The 24,406-nt window shown below is 53.7% G+C and overlaps 1 protein-coding gene across 1 annotated transcript; it reads left to right on the plus strand.

Moving 5' to 3' along the window:
* The first annotated feature begins 396 nt into the window (after positions 1-396).
* LOC116411761 (UPF0598 protein C8orf82-like) lies at positions 397-20,442 on the plus strand. The gene is made up of 3 exons (XM_031904617.1): positions 397-554; positions 13,558-13,607; positions 19,921-20,442. The coding sequence occupies exons 1-3, from the start codon at positions 397-399 to the stop codon at positions 20,352-20,354; spliced, it is 642 nt and encodes a 213-aa protein (XP_031760477.1). The 3' UTR covers positions 20,355-20,442.
* Positions 20,443-24,406: the final 3,964 nt, after the last annotated feature.

Genomic DNA, 24,406 nt, shown 5'->3' on the forward strand with positions numbered 1-24,406 from the left:
GAGCTTGACAGTAGAGTAAGATGGAGACAGTATGATGGAGAGATGGAGACAATAGTAGACGGAGATATGGAGATCAGTGGAGACAGAAGAGGAGTAATGAGTGCAGTAGGAGATGGCAGACAGCTAGAGTAAGACGATCAGAGATCAAGTCGGATGGAGACAGTAGAGTAATAGGAGACAGTAGGGAGAGATGGAGACAGTAGAGTAAGATGGAAAAGTAGACAAGAATGGCAAAGAGCAAGATGAGGTAGAGTCATGATGGAGACAGTAGGATAAAGAGTAGACCAGTAGAGTACAGACATGAGGAAGTTAGAGTAAGATGGAGACAGTAAAGAAGATGGGAGACAGTAGGAAGGAGACGTAGCATGGGACGTAGCAGATTGGAGAATAGTAAAGATGGACAGAGACAAGACCGTAAGGGAAGATTACTGGACAGATGAAGTGCAGTGGGAAGTAGCAATGAGAATTCAGTACCAGAGATGGGAGAAAGTACGGAAGATGGAGACAGTTAGGAAGGAAGCGATGGCAAAGATGGGGACGATGACATGGGAGACGTAGAGTAAGATGGGAGACAGATAGGATAAGATGGAGACGTAGGACAAAGATGGAGACAGTCAATGGAGACCGTAGATGGAGACAGTAGACAGATACAGATGAGCACAGTGGAAGAGTAAGATGGAGGTAGGGACAAGAGGAACGTAGCAAGATGGAGGAGGAAAGATGAGAAGTAGCAAGATGAAAGGGCAAGATGGAGACATGTAAGGAACATTAACAGATGGAGACAGTAGACATGGAGACTAGGAAGGATGGGAGACGAGAGGGCAAGCTGGAGACGTAGGGCAAGATGGAACAGTAAGGACAAGATGGAGAAGTAGAGATTAAGAATAGGAGAAGTGAGAAGTCGAAGATGGGGACAAGTAGGGAGGTCTGGAACAGAGCCAGTAAGTGGGAAGTAGAGTACAGAGATAGGAAGTGAACATAGATAAGACTGAGACAGTAGGGGTGAGAGGTAGATGGCAGTGGAAGTGGAGCAGTTAGAGTAAGAAATGAGTAAGATGAAGTGGAAAGATGGGAGACAGTGGGGAGAGATGGAGACAGTAGAGGAAGGGAGTAAGTAGATGGAGACAGGGTAGAGACTGGGAGAATGAGAATAGGAGACGGGCAGAGGACAGATCAGAGGAAATGGAGACAGGAGGATGGGCAGTAGGGCAAGATGGAGACAGTAGGCAAGATGGAGACAGTAGAGTAGATGGAACAGTAGAAAGATGGAGACTAAGGGAAAAGATGGAGACAGTAGTATGACAAGAGAGTGGAGACAGTAGGGAAGATGGAGAACAGTAGGAGAAGATGAGACAACTAAGTAAGATGGAGACAGTAGAGTAAGATGGATGACAGTAGGAAAGATGGAGACGTAGGAGGGAGACAGGGAAGATAGACAGTAAGGAGTAGAGACAGTAGAATGGCTGGGAGATGGAGACAGTAGGGCAAGATGGAGAACAGCTAGGGACAAGATGAGACGAGGACAAGATAGGACAGAATGGCCAGACTACAGTAGGGCAAGATGGAAGACATAGACAGCATGGAGACAGTAGGGCAAGATGAGACTAGCAGTAGACTATGGACAAGATGGGAGACCTCCACAGTGGGGCAAGACATGGAGACAGTAGGACAAGATGGACTAGTAGGGCAAGATCGAGACAGATGTAAAGTAGGAGACACTTAGCAAGCATTGAGACAGTTATAGGACAAGATGGGATAGTATGGGCAGATGGATAGTAGGCAAGATGGAAGAACCGTAGGGCAAGACTGGGACAGTAGGCAAGATGAGACAGTAGGGCCAGATGAGACAATGGTGAAGATGAGAGATGTACGAGAGGAGACAGTAGGCACAGATGGAACAGAGGACAATGTGGACAGAGGCAGATGAGAGACAGTTGGGAACGACACTTGATGGACTGACAGTAGCAGATAGAAGAGGACGTAAGAGTGGTAAAGGAGCGAGAGTAAGATGGAGACATGGGGGACGAGATGTAGACAGTAGTAGTAAGATAGAGACAGTAGAGTTAGATGGAGACAGTAGGGCAAGATGGAAACAGTAGGACAAGAATGAGAACGTAGAACATGATGGAGACAGTAGAGAGAGATGTACGACAGTATGAGTACGATGGAGACAGTAGAGTTAGATGGAGACAGTAGGCAAGATGGACGAGGCAGATGAGCGAGGCAATGGAGAATAGAGATTGCAGACATGAATAGGTGGGCAAGATTGAGACAGTATGGACAAGATGGAGACAGTAGGACAAGATTGGGCAGTAGGCAAACAGGTAGGAAGAGACATAGGCAGATGGTGAGACAGTAGGACAAGATGGAAACAGCAAGGCACCGTACGAGGACAAGGCAGTGAGCAGGACAGAGAGACTGGCTACAAGAGGAGACAGCTAGGTAAGAGATGAGACAGTAGGCAAAATGAAGAGCAAGATAGGGCAAGTAAAAGATGGATGTAGCAAGGGATATGGGCCACGAATGGAACAGTGAAGAGGAGTAGGCACAGATGAGTGGGAACATAGGGCAGAGGACAGTAGGGAGAAATAGTACAGAGATGGAGACTAGTACCAAGAGAGCACAGATGGAACAAGTATAGACAGAGGCAAGATGATGGGAACAGTAGGACAAGCTGAGACACGTAGGGCAAGATGGAGACAGTAGGTAAGGACAAGATAGGAGACATGGGAGAGATGTAGACAGTAGAGTAAGGACGAGTTGTGAGACAGTAGGAAGATGGAAAATGGAAGATCAAGGGACGATGGAGAATGCAGAGCAGTGAGGAAGATTGAGACGAGAGAGTAACAGAGAGTAGAGTAAAGATGAGACAGTAGGCTAAGATGGAGACAGTAACGAAGATGGAGAAAGTAGGGCGTATGGAGTTTAGACAAGTGGACATGAAGAGAGACATTAGACAGGTGAGACAGATAGGACAAGATCGGAGACAGTTAGCAAGATGGAAAAGTAGGAGATAACGATGAGACAAGATGGGAGACATAGGTAAGACAGTAGAGTAATACGTGAACAGTGAGACAGTAGGCAGATGAGACAGGCAAGATGTAGGCATTGAACAGTAGAATGATGGCAGACAAGAGAGTGGGAAGAGGCAGATGGAGAACAGTAGGGAAGATGGAGACAGTAAGACAAGATGGAGACATGTACAGATAGTTAACGGATGGAGACAGAGTAGGAGCAAGAGGAGACAGTAGGGCGAGGAGACAGTGAGACAGTGAGACAGTAGGAGTGGAGACAGTAGGACGTGAGAAGTTATGGACAGTGAACAGTGGCAAGATGGAGACATTAGTACAGAGTGATAGTAAATGGAGACAGTAGGACTAAGATGGAGACAGTAGGGAAGATGGAGACAGTAAGGGAGATGATGACGAAATAGTAGACGAATGGACGCTCAGTGAAGTGAGAAAGTACAATGGAGAACATAGTAGTGGAGACAGCAGACATGACATGAGCAAGATTGGGAGACATAGGCAAGCATGGAGACCGGAAGTGAAAAGGGACGAGTGGAGAAGTAGGGAAGAGTAACAGTAGGTAAGATCGTGGAAGAGAGAAATGAGACCAAGAGAGAAGATGGAGACAGTAGAGTAGAGATGGACGTAGGACAGATGATGACAGATGGGAGAGAGTAAGTGAGACACGTAGAGTAAGATGGAACAGTGCAGTAAGATGGAGAACAGTAGAGAATAATGGAGACAGTGGTCAGAGGAGAGTGGAAGATGGAACAGTTAGAGTAAGATGAGACCTAGTAGGCAAGATGGAGACAGTAGGGCAAGATGGAGACAGAGGAAAATGGCAGAGACATGATGAGACAGTAAGAAGAGATGGAAGACAGAGGTAGATGGGAGAGCAGTTAAGTGGATCGCAGTGAGGCAAGATGGTAAGGATGGAGTCTAGGCAAGATGGAGACAGTAGGGCAAGATGGAGACAGTAGAAGATGGAGACAGTAAGAAAGATGGAGACAGTAGGGCGAAGATGGAGACAGTAGACAAGATGGAGCACTAGTAGGAAAGATGGGGACAGTAGGGCAAAGACAGTACGATTTAGATGGACAAGGCAAGATGGAGCACAGTAAGGGCAAGATGGAGACAGAGAGAAGATGGAGAGTAGGGAAAGATGGAGACAGGTGAGAGAGATGGAGACATTGTACGTAAGATGGAGACATTAGTACTAAGATGGAGGCAGTAGGCACGATGGAGACAGTAGGGAAGATGGAGACAGTTAGGACAGATGAGACGTAAGACGAGACTAGTATGCCAAGAACAAGTAGGGCAAAAGACGAGAGACCAGTGTAGCAGCCAACGATAGACTAGAAGAGAACATGTAGAAAGATGGAGCAAGTAGGAAGATGGAAAAGTAGGAAGATGGATGACAGTGGAAGATGAGAAGATGAGACAAGATGGACAGAGCCTAAGTATGGAGACACGTACAAGATGGAGACATATACAGGGACAGTATGGAGACAGATGGGAGAGTGGAGCAAGATATGACGAGACAGATAGGAGAGAGAGGTAGACAGTAGAGTAAGATGGAGACAGTAGAGTAATGACATGGAGAAGTGGAGCATAGAGTAGTGGAGACGTAGGAAGATGGAGCAGTAGGAGTAAGATGGAAGCAGTAGAGTAAGATGAGAAAGTACGGATGAGAAGTGGGAGACAGTGGAGACAGTAATGAGTAAACGGAGTACAGTAGAGTAGAGATGGAGACGTAAGTATGGAGACAGTGGGAGAGATGGAGACAGTAGGAAGACTGGAGACAGTAGAGTAAATGGAGACAGTAGTATATGAACATGGAGAGGGACATGATAGTGCGAGAGAGACATGGAGACAGTAGGACAGTTAGACGTAGTAGGGAAGACAGTAGCAGTAGACGGAGAGGAGATAGGAAGAGAGCCAGTTAAGGAAGATGGAGCAAATAGTAGGAGAGTAATTGAGACAGTAAAGGAGACAGTGGAGAGATGGAGACAGTTAGAGTAAATGGAGTGGAGACAGTGGGGAAGAATGGAGACAGTGATAAAAACATGGGAAGATGAGGACAGTAGGGAAGATGAGACAGGGGAGGATGCGAGATAGAGCAGTGGAGACAGTAGGTAAGATGGAGACAGTAGGAAGGGAGACAGTGGGAGAGATGGAGAACAGGTAGAGGAAGGAGTTAAGATGGAGACAGTAGGAAATGGAGACTATAGGAGAGAAGATAGGGACAGAGCAGATGAGACAGTAGGGCAAGATGGAGACAGTAGTTGTGAGAAGAGGGTGAGGAGACAGTAGGGGAATATGAGACAGTTAGGAGGGAGAAGTATGGAGATGGGCAGTAGTGAAGATGGAAGACCAGTAGCGTAAGATGGAGACAGTAAGTAGGACAAATTGGAGCAGTAGGGAAGATTGAGACGCTGAGAGATGGCAAGTACGGAAGTAAGAAGTAAGATGGAGGACAGTAGAGTAAGATGGAGACATTAGGGCAAATGGAGACAGTGGAAAGATGGAGACAGTGGGAAGATGAGACAGTGAGTAAGATGAGACGAAGAAGGATGGAGCAGTAGGGAAGATGGAGACAGTAGGGAAGATACACGGACAGTAGGAAGATGGAGACAGTAGGCAAGATGGAGACAGTAGAGGAAGATGGAGACAGTAGGGAAGATGGAGACAGTAGGGGGAGCAAGTGAATGGACAGTAGAGGTCAAGATGCGAGACAGTAGGAGTAAATGGAGACAGTAGGACAAGATGGCGAACATGTCATGGAAGCAGACAGATGGAGAAGGACAGAGTGGGACAGAGAATGATGGAGAAATCAGTGAGACAGTGGCAAGAATGGATAAGACCGTAGAGCTAAGATTGGAGACAGTAAGTAAGATGGTGACCAGTAGATAACGAGGAGACAGTAGAGTAAAGATGGAGACATAGAGTCAGATGGAGACAGTAGAGTAAGATGGAGACAGTGGGAGAGATGGTAATAAAATAAGTTAGTATCAGTTGTTATATTATTAATAACAGTGAGTGAGAGTGGAAGGTTGCTAGGGGTTGCTGGGAGTTGTAGTACACAGTACATATAAATACCAGTTGTGACATTACTACACACATTACATTATGACCCCCAGTTGTACAATGATCCCTGTGAATTTCCCACGCACCCAGATATGAATTCTACCCCCCCCCCCATGAAGCGCAGTCTGTCCCTTTCCTTCACCCGTCTCATCCTGAGAGAGCACAATGGGCCCCAAAGCAAGCAATGAAATGGTCTATTCTTCTGGGGAGATACGGGCCCTGGTTGTGCGCGCGGGGCAGTGTGGGGCAAGGGGGGGCAGCGGGGGTGGGATAAGGAACAGCTTGTGCTGCCATTGTGATTGCCTGTCTGAGCCGCGCTCTCCTCACATTCCTGCCCATTGTACTCATTCATGCCTCATACCAGACCACCCCCCACTGCCTTATTGTGCCCCCCACTGCCTTATTGTGCCCCTGCTGCCTTATTGTGCCCCCCACTGCCTTATTGTTCCCCACTGCCTTATTGTGCCCACATGCCTATTGTGCCCCCCTGCCTTATTGCCCCCGCTGCCTTATTGTGCCCCCACTGCTTATTGTGCCGCCCACTGCCTTATTGTGCCCCCCGCTGCCTTATGTCCACACTGCCTTATTGTGCCCCCCACTGCCTTATTGTGCCCCGCTCTATTGGCCTACCGCTGCCTTATTGTGCCCCGCTGCTTATTGTCCCCCGCTGCTTATTGTGCCACGGTTTTTTTTCTGCGCTATTGTGCCCCACTGCCTTATTGTGCCCCAGCTGCCCTTTGTGCCACCCGCTGCCTTATTGTGCCCCCCGCTGCTATGGTGCCCCCGCTGCTTTATTGTGCCCACAATGCTGCCTTATGTGCCCCCCACTGCGTTGATTGTGCCCCGCTGCGCTTAATGCGCCCCCGCTGCCTTTATGTCCCCGCGCTTTTGTTGCCCCGCGCTTATGTGCCACGCTGCCTTATGTCCCCCACTTGCCTTATTGTGCCCATCAGTGACTTCTTGTGCCACCGCTGCCTATTTGTGCCCCCCGCTGCTATTGTCCCTGCTGCCTTATTGTCCCTACCGCGCCTTATTGTGCCCGCTCCTTTTGTGCCACCACTTTGCCTTATTGCCCCCCCGCATGCCTTATTGTGCCCCGCTGCCTTATGTGCCCCCTGCCTTATTGTGCCCCCCCCCCCGCTGCCTATGTGCCCCCCGCCTGCCTTATCTGTGCCCCTGCCTTATGTGCCCCCCTGCTTATTGGCCACACCCTTATTGTCCCCCGCTGCCTTATTGGTGCCCCGCGCCCTATTGTCCCCCCGCTGCCTATTGTGGCCCCCGCTGCCTTATTGTGCCCCCCGCTGCCATTAATTGTGCCCACACTGCCTTATTGGCCCCCACTGCCTTAATTGTGCCCGCGCCTAATTGTGCCCACACTGCCGCTTATTTGTGCCCCTGCCTATTGTGGCCCAGCCGCTGCCTTATTGTGCCCGCCGCTGCCTTCATGTGTGCCCCCCGCTGCTTATTGTGCCCCCGCTGCCTTATTGTGACTCCCGCTGCCTTATTGTGCCCCCGCTGCCTTATTGTGCCCACGACTGCCTTATTGTGCCCCCTGCCCATTATTGGTGCCCCCGCGCCTTATGTGCCCCAACTGCCTTATTGGTTGCCCGCGCTGCTTAATTGGCCCCCGCTCCTTATTTGTGACTCCGCTGCTTATTGTGCCCGCCGCTGCTTATTCTGTGCCACTTTCAGACCATCACACAATATCCATATAGCTCCCTATATCGGCTGTTCTCTAAGACCATCAGCACAATATCCACGACAGCTGCACTGTAATCCGGGCCGTTCTATGACCATCACACAATATTCCAGTACAGGCTGCACTATAATCCGGCTGTCTAGACATCACACACAATATCCTGATAGAAGCCCTACAGTGTTCCTACAGCTGTTGTAGCAGCATTACCAATATTATATTCAGGAAAAGAGCCCACTTAGTTATTTGCCAACTGTTCTACGAGCCCCTGTGCTATATCAAGCGTTCAGAGCTCTGACAGTTGCAGGCTTCAGAAGACCCCCAGGAAGACAAACGCACATGTGCGTACGGGGGCGGTTCTCTTCAGTCAATTCCAGAGAAGGCAGGAGCGCCCGGGGCCCACCAACATATCGGGCCGTTCTAGACCATCACAGAACAATATCCAACAGCTGCAACTAACGGCTGTTTCTAGACATCACACCAATATCTCAGCAGCTGCAATATATCCAGCCGTCATAACCAATCAAAATATCAACAGCTTCACTATATCTGGACTATTCTAGACCATCACACAATATCCATATAGCTGCCCTATATCCGGGCTGTTCTAGACCATCACACAATATCCAGACAGCTGCACTCTATCCGGGCTGTTCTAGACCATCACACAATATCCAGACAGCTGCACTATATCCGGGCTGTTCTAGACCAATCACACAATATCCCATACTAGCTGCACTATATACGGGCTGTTCTAGACCATCACACCAATACTGCAGACCGCTGCACTAACAGGTATCCGGGGCGTTCACGACACACAACAATATCCAGACAGTGCACTATATCCAGCCGTTCTAAGGACCATCACACAATATCCATAATAGCTGCCTATGTATCCGCTGTTCTACGACCACACACAATGATCCAGACAGCTGCACGTGTTCCGGCCGTTCTAGACCATCACACAATATCCAGACAGCTGCACTATATCCGGGCTGTTCTAGACCATCACACAATATCCTGACTAGATCCCTACAGTGTACCTAAGCTGTTGTAGAGCATTACCCAATATTATATTCAGGAAAGAGCCCCACTTAGTTATTGCCACTGTTCTAGAGCCCTTTGCTATATCAAAGCTGTTCTAGAGCTCTGACAGTTGCAGGCTCAGAAGACCCCAGGAGAGACAAACGGCATGTGCGGTACCGGGGGCCCGGTTCTGCTTCAGTCCATTCCAGAGGAGGCAGGAGGCCCGGGGCCACACAACATGTATCCGGGCCGTTCTAGACCATCACACAATATCCAGACAGCTGCACTATATCCGGGCTGTTCTAGACCATCACACAACATCCAGACAGCTGCACTATATCCAGGCCGTTCTAGACCATCACACAATATCCAGACAGCTGCACTATATCTGGACTATTCTAGACCATCACACAATATCCATATAGCTGCCCTATATCCGGGCTGTTCTAGACCATCACACAATATCCAGACAGCTGCACTCTCCATCGGGCTGTCTAGACATCACAATTTCAGACAGCTGCACTATACCGGGCTGTTCTAGACCATCAACACAATATCCTATAGCTCAGCGTATAACGGGCTGTTCTAGACCATCACACAATATCCAGACAGCTGCACTGTATCCGGGCTGTTCTAGACCATCACACAATATCCAGACAGCTGCACTATATCCAGGCCGTTCTAGACCATCACACAATATCCATATAGCTGCCCTATATCCGGGCTGTTCTAGACCATCACACAATATCCAGACAGCTGCACTGTATCCGGGCCGTTCTAGACCATCACACAATATCCAGACAGCTGCACTATATCCGGGCTGTTCTAGACCATCACACAATATCCTGACTAGATCCCTACAGTGTACCTAAGCTGTTGTAGAGCATTACCCAATATTATATTCAGGAAAGAGCCCCACTTAGTTATTGCCACTGTTCTAGAGCCCTGTGCTATATCAAAGCTGTTCTAGAGCTCTGACAGTTGCAGGCTCAGAAGACCCCAGGAGAGACAAACGGCATGTGCTGTACCGGGGGCCCGGTTCTGCTTCAGTCCATTCCAGAGGAGGCAGGAGGCCCGGGCCATCACAACAACATGTATCCGGTCGTCTACGACCATGCACACATATCCAGACAGCTGCACTATATATCGGGCTGTTTCTAGACCATCACCAATATCCAGACAGCTGCACTAATACTCCAAGGCCGTTCTAGAACATCCACAATATCAAGATCAGCTGCACTATATCTGGACTTATTCTAGACCATCATACAATATCCATATAGCTGCCCTATATCGGGCTGTTCTACGAAAGCATCACACAATATCCCAGAACAGCTGCCCCTCTATCCGGGCTGTTCTAGACGCATACACACAATATCCAGACAGCGCACTATATCCGGGCTGTTCGACATCACACAATACCATATAGCGCACTATGTAAGGGTTTCAGCCCATCACACCAATAATCCAGACAGCTGCACTGTATCCGGGCTGTTCTAGACATTCAACAATATTCCAGACAGCTGCCACTAATATCCAGGCGTTCTAAGACATCACACATATCCTATAGCTCCCTATATCCGGAGCTGTTCAGGACCATCACACAATATCCAGACAGCGTCACTGTATCCCGGGCCGTTCTTGACAATCACCCATATCAGACAGCTGCAACTATATCCGGCGTTGCTAGACCATCACACAATATCCTACTAGATCCCTACAGTGTACCTAAGCTGTTGTAGAGCATTACCAATATTATATTCGAGGAAGAGCCCCCACTTAGTTATTGCCACTCGTTCAGAGCCGCTGTGCGCTATATCAACACGCTGTTCTGAGCTCTGACAGGTTGCAGGCTCAGAAAAGACGCCCAGGAGAGACAAACGGAATGCTGTACCGGCGGGCCCGGTTCTCAGACTTCAGTCCATTCCAGAGGAGGCAGGAGGCCCGGCCACACAACATGTATCCGGCCGTTTCTAGACCATCACAGCAATATCCAGAACAGCTGCACTATACCGGCTGTCTAGAACCATGCACACAGTACCAGAACAGCTGCACTAACCCAGGCCGTCTAGGACCATCACACAATACCAGACATCTGCACTAATATCTGGACTATTTCTAGACCATCACACAATATCCATGATACTGCCTATATTCCGGGCTGTTCAGACATACACACAATATCCGACAGCTGCACTCTTCCCGGGATGTTCTAGACCATCACACAATATCCAAGACCAGCTGCACTATATCCGGGCTGTCTAGACCATCACACAATCATCCATATAGCTGCACATATAACGGCTGTTCTACGACCATCACACACAATCCAGACACGCTGCACTGTATCCGGGCTGTTCAGACATCCCCACAAATATCCCGACAGCTGCACTATATCCAGCCGGTTATAGACGCATGCACACAATATCCAGACAGCTGCACTATAGATCTGGACTATCCTAGACCACTACACAATATCCATATAGCTGCCGCTATTATCGGCTGTCTACGACATCACACATATCCAGACAGCTGCCTGTATCCGGACGTTCTAGACCATCACACAATCAATCCAGCCACTGCACTATAATCCACGGCTGTTTCTAAGACATCACCACAATACCATATAGGCTGCCCTATATCCGGGCTGTTCTAGCCATCACACAATATCCAGTACAGCTGCACTGTAATCCGTTTTCTCTCTCCCCAACTGCCATCTCTCCCCCCCATCTCTCTCCCAACTGCCATTTCTCTCCCCCCCCATCTCTCTCCCCAACTGCCATCTCTCCCCCCCATCTCTCTCCCTAACTGCCATTTCCTCCCCCCCATCTCTTTCCCCAACTGCCATCTCTCCCCCAACTGCCATTTCTCTCCCCCCATCTCTCTCCCCCCATCTCTCTCCCTAACTGCCATTTCCTCCCCCCCACTCTCTCCCAACTGCCATCTCTCCCCCCATCTCTCTCCCTAACTGCCATTTCTCTCCCCCCATCTCTCTCCCCAACTGCCATCTCTCCCCCCATCTCTCTCCCTAACTGCCATTTCTCTCCCCCCCACTCTTTCCCCAACTGCCATCTCTCCCCCCCAACTGCCATCTCTTCCCCCCATCTCTCTCCCTAACTGCCATTTCTCCTCCCCCCATCTCTCTCCCCCAACTGCCATTTCTCTCCCCCCCATCTCTTTCCCCAACTGCTGTCTCCCCCCCCATCTCTCCCCCTAACTGCCATTTCTCACCCCCCCATCTCTCTCCCCAACTGCCATCTCTCCCCCCCATCTCTCTCCCTAACTGCCATTTCTCTCCCCCCCATCTCTCTCCCAACTGCCATCTCTCCCCCCATCTCTCTCCCTAACTGCCATTTCTCCCCCCCATCTCTTCCCCCCACTGCCATCTTCTCCCCAACTGCCTCTCCCCCCCCATCTCTCTCCCTAACTGCCATTTCTCCCCCCCATCTCTTTCCCCAACTGCCATCTCTCCTCCCCAACTGCCGTTTCTCTCCCCCATCTCTCTCCCCAACTGCTGTCCTCCCCATCTCTTCCCTAACTGCTGTTCCCCCCATCTCTCTCCCTAACTCCATTTCTCACCCCCCCATCTCTTTCCCTATTTCCTCCCCCCCATCTCTTTCCCAACTGCCATCTCTCCCCCCCATCTCTCTCCCTAACTGCCATTTCTCTCCCCCCATCTCTTTTCCCCAACTGCCATCTCTCCCCCCATCTCTCTCCCTAACTGCCATTTCTCTCCCCCCCATCTCTCTCCCCAACTGCCATCTCTCCCCCCCCATCTCTCTCCCTAACTGCCATTTCTCTCCCCCCCCATCTCTTTCCCAACTGCCATCTCTCCCCCCCCATCTCTCTCCCTCAATGCCGTCTCTCCCCCCATCTCTCTCCCAACTGCCGTTCTTTCCCCCATCTCTCTCCCCAACTGCTGTCTCCCCCCATCTCTCTCCCTAACGCTGTCTCCCCCCATCTCTCTCCCTAACTGCCATTTCCTCCCCCCATCTCTCTCCCAACTGCCATTTCTCCCCCCCCAATCTCTTTCCCCAACTGCCATCTCTCCCCCCATCTCTCTCCCCAACTGCCATTTCTCTCCCCCATCTCTCTCCCCAACTGCCGTTTCTTTCCCCCCATCTCTCTCCCCAACTGCTGTCTCCCCCCATCTCTCTCCCTAACTGCTGTCTCCCCCCATCTCTCTCCCTAACTGCCATTTCTCTCCCCCATCTCTCTCCCTAACTGCCATTTCTCTCCCCCCATCTCTCTCCCCAACTGCCATTTCTCCCCCCCCATCTCTTCCCCAACTGCTGTCTCCCCCCATCCTCTCCCCAACTGCCATTTCTCTCCCCCCCATCTCTCTCCCCAACTGCCAAATCTCCCCCCAACTGCCATCTCTCCCCCCCCATCTCTCTCTCTAACTGCCATTTCTCTCCCCCCCATCTCTTTCTCCCAACTACTGTCTCCCCCCCCATCTCTTTCCCCAACTGCTGTCTCCCCCCCATCTCTCTCCCTAACTGCCATTCTCTCCCCCCCATCTCTCTCCCCAACTGCCATCTCTCCCCCCAACTGCCATCTCTTCCCCCATCTCTCTCCCTAACTGCCATTTCTCTCCCCCCCCCATCTCTCTCCCCAACTGCCATTTCTCTCCCCCCATCTCTCTCCCTAACTGCCATTTCTCTCCCCCCCCATCTCTCTCCCGAACTGCCTCCTCTCCCCCCATCTCTCTCCCTAACTGCCATTTCTCTCCCCCCGCAGCTTTTTCTTGGATGATGCCAAAGTGAAGAATTTCATCACCTGCTATAAAGGTAAGTGCTATAGAGTAGGTAGGCTATAGTAGGTGGGGCTATAGAGGTAGGTGGGGCTATAGAGGTAGGTGGGGCTATAGAGGTAGGTTGGGCTTTAAGCCGGCCATACACGCACCGATAATATATAAAACCTCGTTTGGACGATATTTGGTGCGTGTGGGGCAAGTGGGGTGAGTCGGCGCAGGAGGCTGCTGATATCGGGCGACTCGCCCATCGTGTGGGTTAAAAGATTTTGATTGGGCGCCATAGAAGTAAAATCTGCCGTTTCAGCCCTGAAGGTTAGTGGCCGATTATACGATCGGAAATTGCCACGTGTGTGTCGCCACCTTATGAGGAAGGTAGGGGTAGGTAGGTGGGGCAATAAGGTAGTAGTGAGTGAGTGAGGGGCAGTAGGGTATTGGGCTGTGTGAGTGAGGGGCTGAGTGAGGGGCAGTAGGGTATGGGCTGTGTGAGTAGGGCAGTAGTGAGTGAGTGAGGGGCAGTAGGGTATTGGGCTGTGTGAGTGAGGGGCAGTAGTGAGTGAGTGAGGGCAGTAGGGTATTGGGCTGTGTGAGTGAGGGCAGTAGTGAGTGATGGGGGGCAGTAGGGTATTGGGCTGTGTGAGTGAGGGGCAGTAGTGAGTGAGTGAGGGCAGTAAGGTATTGGGCTGTGTGAGTGAGGGTAGTAGTGAGTGAGTGAGGGGAGTAGGTATTGGGCTGTGTGAGTTAGGGGCAGTAGTGAGTGAGTGAGGGCAGTAGGGTATTGGGCTGTGTGAGTGAGGGGCAGTAGTGAGTGAGTGAGGGGCAGTAGGGTATTGGGCTGTGTGAGTGAGGGCAGTAGTGAGTGAGTGAGGGGCATTGGGCTGTGTGAGTGAGTGAGGGGCAGTAGTGTAGTGAGGGGCAGTAGTGAGTGAGTGAGGGGCAGTAGTGAGTGAGTGAGGGGCAGTAGGGTATTGGGCTGTGTGAGTGAGTGAGGGGCTTTATTTCTACTCACTTAGACTGTAAGCTCTTTGGGGGAGGGGCCTATGTATTGTAATGCTTAACACGAGGAATACAGGGGGTATGAGCAGCCGGGGGGGGGGGTATGAGCAGCCGGGGGGGGGGGGGTATGAGCAGCCGGGGGGGGGTAATGTTTCCCTCCCCCTATTACACAGCAGGATAAATACAGGTCCTTCTCCAAGTGATCATATTGGGATAAAGTGGATTACTTTCTGTAATGTACTGATACACATCAGCCTCATGTATTTACTCTCATTACTCACAAGTGAAGAAGTTCAGGCCTTTTATTGGTTGAATCCTGATTGGGGCAAACAGCTCATGGGATCCCACAATCCCTGTCTCACAAATGAGCCTATTTCATCCGACCAATAAAAGAAAAGTGTTTTTAATACAAAAAAAATCAGCTTTTCAAATAATTCTGTTCAGTTCTGCACTCAGTACTGGGCCGGGAGTCCTATGGCAGAAATGGCTGCTTCACTGCGGCGTGGCATGGGGCAATCAGCCTGTGGCACTGCTGGGGTTATGGAGGCCCAGGATGCTTCACTGCGGCGTGGCATGGGGGCAATCAGCCTGTGGCACTGCTGGGGTTATGGAGGCCAGGATGCTTCACTGCGGCGTGGCATGGGGCAATCAGCCTGTGGCACTGCTGGGGGTTATGGAGGCCCAGGATGCTTCACTGCGGCGTGGCATGGGGGCAATCAGCCTGTGGCACTGCTGGGGGTTATGAGGCCCAGGATGCTTCAATGCGGCGTGGCATGGGGCAATCAGCCTTTGGTACTGCTGGGGTTATGGAGGCCCAGGATGCTTCACTGCGGCGTGGCATGGGGGCAATCAGCCTGTGGCACTGCTGGGGGTTATGGAGGCCCAGGATGCTTCCTGCGGCGTGCATGGGGGCAATCAGCCTGTGGCACTGCTGGGGGTTATGGAGGCCCAGGATGCTTCACTGCGGCGTGGCATGGGGGCAATCAGCCTGTGGCACTGCTGGGGGTTATGGAGGCCCAGGATGCTTCAATGCGGCGTGGCATGGGGCAATCAGCCTGTGGCACTGCTGGGGGTTATGGAGGCCCAGGATGCTTCAATGCGGCGTGGCATGGGGGGCAATCAGCCCTGTGGCACTGCTGGGGGTTATGGAGGCCCAGGATGCTTCACTGCGGCGTGGCATGGGGGCAATCAGCCTGTGCACTGCTGGGGGTATGGAGGCCCAGGATGCTTCAATGCGGCGTGGCATGGGGGCAATCAGCCTGTGGCACTGCTGGGGTTATGGAGGCCCAGGATGCTTCACTGCGGCGTGGCATGGGGGCAATCAGCCTGTGGCACTGCTGGGGGTTATGGAGGCCCAGGATGCTTCGGCCTTAAGCTCATCCAGAGAGTTGGCTCTTGTGTCTCTCAACTTTCTCTTCACAATATCCCGCAGATTCTCTATGGGGTTCAGGGCAGGAGAGTTGGCCAATTGGGCACAGGAATACCATGGGCAGTAAAGCATTTCCCAGTGGGTTTGGCACCGTGAGCAGAGGAAGCATGAAGTGCCCCAACATCTCCTGATAGCTGCACTGCCCCTGCCCTTGGTAAACCCAGTGGCCCAACAGCAGCAGCTGGCATGGCACCCGGCCCATCACTGACTGTGGGTACCTGACACTGGCATTTCCCTCTCCCCAGTCCCCCCCAGACTCTGGCCCTTGATTTCCCAATGACGTGCCACATTTGCTTTCATCGAAAAAAGTGCTTTGGACCAATGAGCAACCGGTGCTGCTTCTCTGTAGCCCACGCGCTTCTGCGCTGTTTGTGCTTCAAAAGTGGCCTGGGCAATGTTGCCCCTGTAGCCCACACACGCCTGTACCCGGGGCTCCGGATGTTTCTACTCCAGACTCCATTGGTTCCGCAGGTTCCCCAAGGGCTTCTCCTTCTCCATAGTCTTCCTCAGGGCTCCGGATGTTTCTACTCCAGACTCCATTGGTTCCGCAGGTTCCCAAGGGCTTCTCCTTCTCCATAGTCTTCCTCAGGGCCGGTCTCCTCTTCTCCTTGTGCAGCGTTTTCTGCCACTTTTTCCTCCCACAGACTTTCCACTGAGGAGCCTTCATACAGCATTCTGGGAACTGCCTATTCGCTCAGAAATGTCTGTCTCTTACCCTCTTGTGTGAGGGAGTCAATCATGGCCTTCTGGGCGGCAGTCAGGTGGGCAGTCAGGTGGGCATCAGGGCGGCAGTCAGGTGGGCAGTCAGGGCGGCAGTCAGGGCGGCAAGTCAGGTTGGCAGTCAGGTCGGCAGTCAGGTGGGCAGTCAGGGCGGCAGTCAGGTGGCAGTCAGGTCGGCAGTCAGGGCGGCAGGCAGGTTGGCAGTCAGGGCGCCAGGCTTACCCATGATTGCGGGTTTGAGGAATGAACCAGGCTGGGAGTCTATAAAAGCCTCAGGAATCGCAGGAGTTTAGAGTTAATGAGTGGATTCAGATGATTGGGTTAATTGCTCGTTTAGAGAACCTTTTCATGATAGGCTCATTTGTGAGACAGGGATTGTGGGATCCCATGAGCTGTATGCCCCAATCAGGATTCAACCAATAAAAGGCCTGAACTCCTTCACTTGTGAGTAATGAGTGTAAAATACATGAGGCTGATGTGTATCAGTACATTACAGAAAGTAATCCACTTTATCCCAATATGATCACTTGGAGAAGGACCTGTATTTATCCTGCTGTGTAATAGGGGGAGGGAAACATTACCCCCCCCCGCTGCTCAATACCCCCCCTCCCGCTGCTCATCCCCCCCCTGCTCATACCCCCCCCCCCGGCTGCTCATCCCCCCCCCCGGCTGCTCATCCCCCCCCCCCGGCTGCTCATCCCCCCCCGGCTGCTCATACCCCCCCCCCCGGCTGCTCATACCCCCCCCCCCCGGCTGCTCATACCCCCCCCCCCCCGCTGCTCATACCCCCCCCCCCCGGCTGCTCTGTGAATGTTCCGTATGGGATTTGCCCGTCACTTACTGGCAGGGAAACTACAGGTTGGAACGAGCAGAGACGCCGGGCACGGTACCAGCAGGGGCAGCACTGCATCATGGAATGGAATTACTGCTACCAAGGAGGAGGGGCGCTGCCTGTTTGTGAGTGTGTGCCGGTGAGTGTGAGTGTGCCAGTGTGAGTGTGCCAGTGTGAGTGTGCCAGTGTGAATGTGCCAGTGAGTGTGTGCCGGTGAGTGTGAGTGTGCCAGTGAGTGTGTGCCGGTGAGTGTGTGCCAGTGAGTGTGAGTGTGTGCCGGTGAGTGGTGCCAGTGAGTGTGTGCCGGTGAGTGTGCTGGTGAGTGTGAGTGTGCCGGTGAGTGTGCCAGTGAGTGTGAGTGTGCCAGTGAGTGTGTGCCGGTGAGTGTGCCAGTGAGTGTGTGCCGTGAGTGTGCCAGTGAGTGGTGTGCCGGTGAGTGTGAGTGTGCCGGTGAGTGTGCCAGTGAGTGTGAGTGTGCCGGTGAGTGTGCCAGTGAGTGTGTGCCGGTGAGTGTGAGTGTGCCAGTGAGTGTGTGCCGGTGAGTGTGAGTGTGCCGGTGAGTGTGAGTGTGCCGGTGAGTGTGCCAGTGAGTGTGAGTGGGGTTGGGTCGCTGCAGAATGAATTGGCTTCTCGCTGCCAGGGAAGAAACTGCCCAGATTGGCACCTTTCCTTCTGCCCTGTTAGTGCTGTAAGTGCCCCAGGGGGAAAGGGCAATAGGGATCATTGTTACCTGTGTGCCCACCTACCTGCCCTCTGTGGCTTCTGCAGGTGGCACGGCTTTCCTTACCTGGGTGGCACAGTAGGTGGGGGGGCAGATGGGGGGGCAGATGTGCCGTTACAGTAGGTGAGATGGGGGGGCAGATGGGCCGTTACAGTAGGTGGGATGGGGGGCAGATGGGCCGTTACAGTAGGTGGGGGGCAGATGGGCCGTTACAGTAGGTGGGGGGGCAGATGTGCCGTTACAGTAGGTGGGATGGGGGGCATGGGGGGCAGATGGGCCGTTACAGTAGGTGGGGGGGGGCAGATGGGCCGTTACAGTAGGTGGGGGGGGCAGATGTGCCGTTACAGTAGGTGGGATGGGGGGGCAGATGTGCCGTTACAGTAGGTGGGATGGGGGGCAGATGTGCCGTTACAGTAGGTGGGATGGGGGGGCAGATGGGCCGTTACAGTAGGTGGGGGGGGCAGATGGGCCGTTACAGTAGGTGGGGGGGCAGACGTACAGTAGGTGGGGGGGCAGATGTGCCGTTACAGTAGGTGAGATGGGGGGGCAGATGTGCCGTTACAGTAGGTGGGATGGGGGGGCAGATGGGCCGTTACAGTAGGTGGGGGGGGGGGCAGATGGGCCGTTACAGTAGGTGGGGGGCAGATGGGCCGTTACAGTAGGTGGGGGGGCAGATGTGCCGTTACAGTAGGTGGGATGGGGGGCAGATGTGCCGTTACAGTAGGTGGGGGGGGGGGGGGCAGATGCGCCGTTACAGTAGGTGGGGGGGGGGGCAGATGCGCCGTTACAGTAGGTGGGGGGGGGGGCAGATGCGCCGTTACAGTAGGTGGGGGGGGGCAGATGCGCCGTTACAGTAGGTGGGGGGGGGGGGCAGATGGGCCGTTACAGTAGTGGGGGGCAGATGTGCCGTTACAGTAGGTGGGGGGCAGATGTGCCGTACAGTAGGGGGGGCAGATGGGCCGTTACAGTAGGTGGGGGGGCAGATGTGCTGTTACAGTAGGTGGGGGGGCAGATGTGCTGTTACAGTAGGTGGGGGGGGGCAGATGGCCGTTACAGTAGGTGGGGGGCAGATGTGCCGTTACAGTAGGGGGGGGGGCAGATGTGCCGTTACAGTAGGTGGGGGGGGCAGATGTGCCGTTACAGTAGGTGGGGGGCAGATGTGCCGTTACAGTAGGTGGGGGCAGATGGGCCGTTACAGTAGGTGGGGGGCAGATGTGCCGTTACAGTAGGTGGGGGGCAGATGTGCCGTTACAGTAGGTGGGGGGGCAGATGGGCCGTTACAGTAGGGGGGGGGCAGATGTGCCGTTACAGTAGGTGGGGGCAGATGTGCCGTTACAGTAGGTGGGGGGCAGATGTGCCGTTACAGTGGGGGGGCAGATGGGCCGTTACAGTAGGTGGGGGGGGCAGATGTGCCGTTACAGTAGGTGGGGGGCAGATGTGCCGTTACAGTAGGTGGGGGGCAGATGTGCCGTTACAGTAGGTGGGGGGGCAGATGGGCCGTTACAGTAGGGTGGGGGCAGATGTGCCGTTACAGTAGGTGGGGGGGCAGATGTGCCGTTACAGTAGGTGGGGGGGGCAGATGTGCCGTTACAGTAGGTGGGGGGGGGGGCAGATGTGCCATTGTTGCCCCTGAGGGTTCTTTCCCGTTACAGACCCGCGGTTCCTGACGTTCTTCTTCAGGCGGCTCCGGAGGAACGAGACGGGTCGGTACCAGGAGAATTTCCCGTACGTTTCCCCCTGTGGCCGGGAGAGGAATTTCATTCGCTGCGACGACCGGCCAATTGTATTCAGCCACCTGCTGAGCGGCGGGGCCCCCGGGGCCCAACTCCTGTCGTACTGTGGGGGGGGGGACAGACTGACGGTGCCGTTCGAGCCGGAGAAGCTGGCGGTGCAGCCGGACAGTGGGCGCTTGTACCACCCCGCGCCGGGCAGATGTGGGGGCGTTGGATTGGTCAGGTCATCGCTGGCGTTTGAGTTAAGTTCTGGCTTCGAATACGGCGCCAACTCCATGGGTGCCCCCCCCACCCACTTCCACTGGAACGGCACCCGCGTGCCCCTCACTCACCAGCTCCTCCCCCTGCTCTGAGCCCCTGTGCCCCCTGGGTATAAGGATGGTGCCCGGCTGTGGGCGGCGCCCGGTGGTACCAAGTGAATAAATTGTGCAGTTAATCAAGGGGAAGTCGTTATTCTCATTAGGGGTCAGAGCTGCGCAATTGAACCCCAGCGGCACCGTCACTGGCACTGTCTGTGGGCACGGGGGGCAAAAAGCCTGATGGGCACGGAATATATTCATAATAATATTATCCCAAGGGCAACTTACCCTCACTATGGAGAAGCCAATGAGTTGCGGTTGGGCTCATTTATTGGCTTCGGTTTAGTAAAGTAGAGATCATGCGCTCCATATAAACAATCCCCCTCCTTCCCTCAGCTGCAGCTTGGGTCTCAGGGTTACAGATATGGAGGAGTTTCAGGAGCAGCCTGTCGCTCCTCCCACAATTGTTTGAAAGAATCAGAAAGTTGCACAATGAAAGCCCTGTGGGTGTCGCTGTGCCCTGTAGGGTAAGTACTGGGGGGAGATTGGATTCACTTACCCAGGGGGAGGTTCCTGTCTGACCATGGGAAAGAGAGCAGCCCAGGAGCAGGAAGTACAGAGAATCAGAGCTCTGTACCTGGGTAAGTACTGGGGGGAGATTGGATTCACTTACCCAGGGGGGGGGTTCCTGCCTGACCAGGGAAAGAGAGCAGCCCAGGAGCAGGAAGTACAGAGAATCAGAGCTTTGTACCTGGGTAAGTACGGGGGGAGATTGGATTCACTTACCCAGGGGAGGTTCCTGCCTGACCATGGGAAAGAGAGCAGCCCAGGAGCAGGAAGTACAGAGAATCAGAGCTCTGTGCCTGGGTAAGTACTGGGGGAGATTGGATTCACTTACCCCAGGGGGGGGGTTCCTGTCTGACCATGGGAAAGAGAGCAGCCCAGGAGCAGGAAGTACAGAGAATCAGAGCTCTGTACCTGGGTAAGTACTGGGGGGAGATTGGATTCACTTACCCAGGGGGGTTCCTGCCTGACCATGGGAAAGAGAGCAGCCCAGGAGCAGGAAGTACAGAGAATCAGAGCTTTGTACCTGGGTAAGTACTGGGGGGAGATTGGATTCACTTACCCAGGGGGGGTTCCTGCCTGACCATGGGAAAGAGAGCAGCCCAGGAGCAGGAAGTACAGAGAATCAGAGCTCTGTACCTGGGTAAGTACTGGGGGAGATTGGATTCACTTACCCAGGGGGGGTTCCTGCCTGACCATGGGAAAGAGAGCAGCCCAGGAGCAGGAAGTACAGAGAATCAGAGCTTTGTACCTGGGTAAGTACTGGGGGGAGATTGGATTCACTTACCCAGGGGGGGGTTCCTGCCTGACCATGGGAAGAGAGCAGCCCAGGAGCAGGAAGTACAGGGAAGAGCGACTAAGCTGATAAAGGGAATGGGCTCAGTTATGGGGAAAGGCTGGCCCAGTTTGGGATTGGTTACACTGGGGGGGGGGGGGCAGTTAAGGGGGGGGTCACTATATATAAATATATAAGGGGGGGGTAATGTTATCATAGTTGAGGCCCAACAGGGAGAGATGCAGAGGGCCCTGTCTCTCCCATCTCCCTGAGACACACGGGCACAGTTGGCACCAGTACAGGGCACGGGGCACTTACTGATTCATTCTGCTTCCCGGTCAAAGTCACTTTGGGAAAAAGCAAACAAAAGGAATTCTGGGAGTGAATTCCAAACTCCCATTTACATGGGTTTATCCTATTGGCTACAGCTCACCCACTGGGTTTGAAGTAAGAAATTCTCTCAGAGCCACAAAGTCCCAGAATCTCCTGATTGTGTCGGGAGGGGGGGGCAGTGTCGGGAGGGGGGCAGTGTCGGGAGCGGGGGGGGGGCAATGTCGGGAGCGGGGGGCAGTGTCGGGAGCGGGCAGTGTCGTGAGCAGGGGGGGGCAGTGTCGGGACGGGGGGGGCAATGTCGGGAGCGGGGGGGCAGTGTCGGGAGCGGGCAGTGTCGTGAGCAGGGGGGGGCAGTGTCGGGAGCGGGGGGGCAGTGTCGGGAGCGGGCAGTGTCGTGAGCAGGGGGGGGCATGTCGGGAGCGGGGGGGGTCGGGAGCGGGGGGGGCGCAGTGCCGGGAGCGGGGGGGCAGTGTCGGAGCGGGGGGGCAGTGCGGAGCGGGGGGGGCAAGTGTCGGGAGCGGGGGGGGCAGTGTCGGGAGCGGGGGGGGGCAGTGTCGGGAGGCGGGGGGGCAATGTCGCGAGCGGGGGGGCAGTGTCGGGAGCGGGGGGGGGCAATGTCGGGAGCGGGGGGGGCAGTGTCGGGAGCGGGGGGGGGGCAGTGCCAGGAACTGGGGGCGCCAAGAGCTGCACATGAATTAAATTATCACTTTTAGTACTGAAAGGACAAATAGCAACACTATTACCCTACGGTGGGGCTACTAATAGTATTTATGGGGCCAATAGCTGCCCTAGAAGCCGTGCCAATACCCCATAGGGTGGCACCCTGGCTGAGCGACACAGGACACAGTATGGGGTAAGTCAGGCAGGAGGGGGGCTATGGGATTTGGGGGCAAATAGGCCGATCTATGAAATGTACTGAAAGACTCTATTTTACCCAGGGAGCATTGGGGCACACTGTGGCTCGTAGTGCATTCTGGGATTTGTAGTCCAGCAGCGACATTCCCTCTCTACATGTTTCTGCCCATTAGCCCCGGGGCTGCATTACTGTTCATGCCAGCAGTGTGGGGGTTAACGTTAGTAAATAGAGGCAGTGGGACGGATACGTTGCCCCCAGTGCCCCCCCTCATCACCTTTCTGCGGCTGTTGCTTAGCAACCAGTGATCTTGGTACTGAGATCCCAAGTGCAACACAAATATCCTGCCAAGTGGGGGGGGGGGTAGTGGGTAAATCTTGCCCCTATCTGGGGTATCAGTATCAGGTATAACCCACTGCAGCCACCCTGCCATCCCCAATTCCCACCACCATGGGGCAGTATTTCCCCTCTGCTGAGCCCTTGGGGAGCAGATTTACTCTGGAAGTGATCAGGAGGGGACAGGGGCCCCCACACTCTCAGCCAATAGCAGGAGACAATTTGCCTCATTTGCACCTGAGACTTGTTTATAGGGTGTCAGGGGATTCTGGGAGTTGTAGTTCAACAACACAGAAATACCTACCTGCTAAATGTCCTGTTTCCCAGGCAGTTAAAGGGGCAGTGACACTATCAGGGCTTGGGAGAGTTGTTATAGCAGTTAGATTGCAAGCTCTTCTGGCGATGCCTAACCAGCTCTTTCTCTGTGTCTGTTCTGAAGGCAAACGGGGGGCAGGGTACAAAGTCTGTGTAGGGGTAAATCTGCTACTGTGGGGCCCTCAGCCAATGGGATGCTCTGCTCTAGGGCCACACTGTGCAGCACTGCAGCCGGAGAGGAGCCAATAGACTCGGGCAGTTCTGCCGGTGCCAATCAGTATGGCAGCTCTGTGCCCACTTCTCCGGCTGGAAACCCTGCAGAATCCTTATCGGGGTGTCGGGGGCTCATCGAGGAGCAGGAAGGGGCCCCCACTGGGTGCTGCAATCATCCCTCTAGGGCGACAGCAGGGTGGGCTGAAAGCATCTAAGCAGCTATGCAGTTGGTCTTTGCCAACAGCAGTAGTTGAGACTGAGGCCCTGACAGATTGAACACCCCCCTTCCTTGCCCCCGCCCCGAATTAGAGCAGAGACTTGGCTGGGGGGCTGATTTGCCCCCACATTATGCCACAAAATGTCCCTTTATGGTGAACTTTCCCTTTAGAGCTGCTTATTAAATAGAATGTAAAGGGTAAGTCAGCCGCGTATCTGGGTGCAGTAGGTGGGTGTCTGTGGGTGTCTCTGTGCCAAGCAGGGAAGTGCCGGACCAATAGGAAATCAGATTTGCTGCAGGGATGCCCGGAGGTACTAGCCCCCCCCCAACTGGGCACCTGTACCTGAAGGGACACTGAGACCCCCTTTATGGAGAATTACAGCAGTGTCCCTTTAAACTTGCCCCGTTGCTTGTCTGCATTCTATTGCCCCCCCTGCACCCTGGCAGATAAATAGCCCCCTGGCCCCCCCATTCCCTTGTGTCTCACTATTTGCCTGATG

Source organism: Xenopus tropicalis, chromosome 6 (genome assembly GCF_000004195.4).
Source record: "Xenopus tropicalis strain Nigerian chromosome 6, UCB_Xtro_10.0, whole genome shotgun sequence".
NCBI lineage: Eukaryota > Metazoa > Chordata > Amphibia > Anura > Pipidae > Xenopus > Xenopus tropicalis.

Coding starts and splice junctions, on each gene's coding strand:
- LOC116411761 (XM_031904617.1), top strand. CDS start 397: ATGGACAGAGACAAGACCGTAAGGGAAGATTACTGGACAGATGAAGTG. Junction 555..13,557: donor GGGACGATGACATGGGAGAC/GTAGAGTAAGAT, acceptor CTCCCCCCGCAG/CTTTTTCTTGGATGATGCCA. Junction 13,608..19,920: donor TTTCATCACCTGCTATAAAG/GTAAGTGCTATA, acceptor TTCCCGTTACAG/ACCCGCGGTTCCTGACGTTC.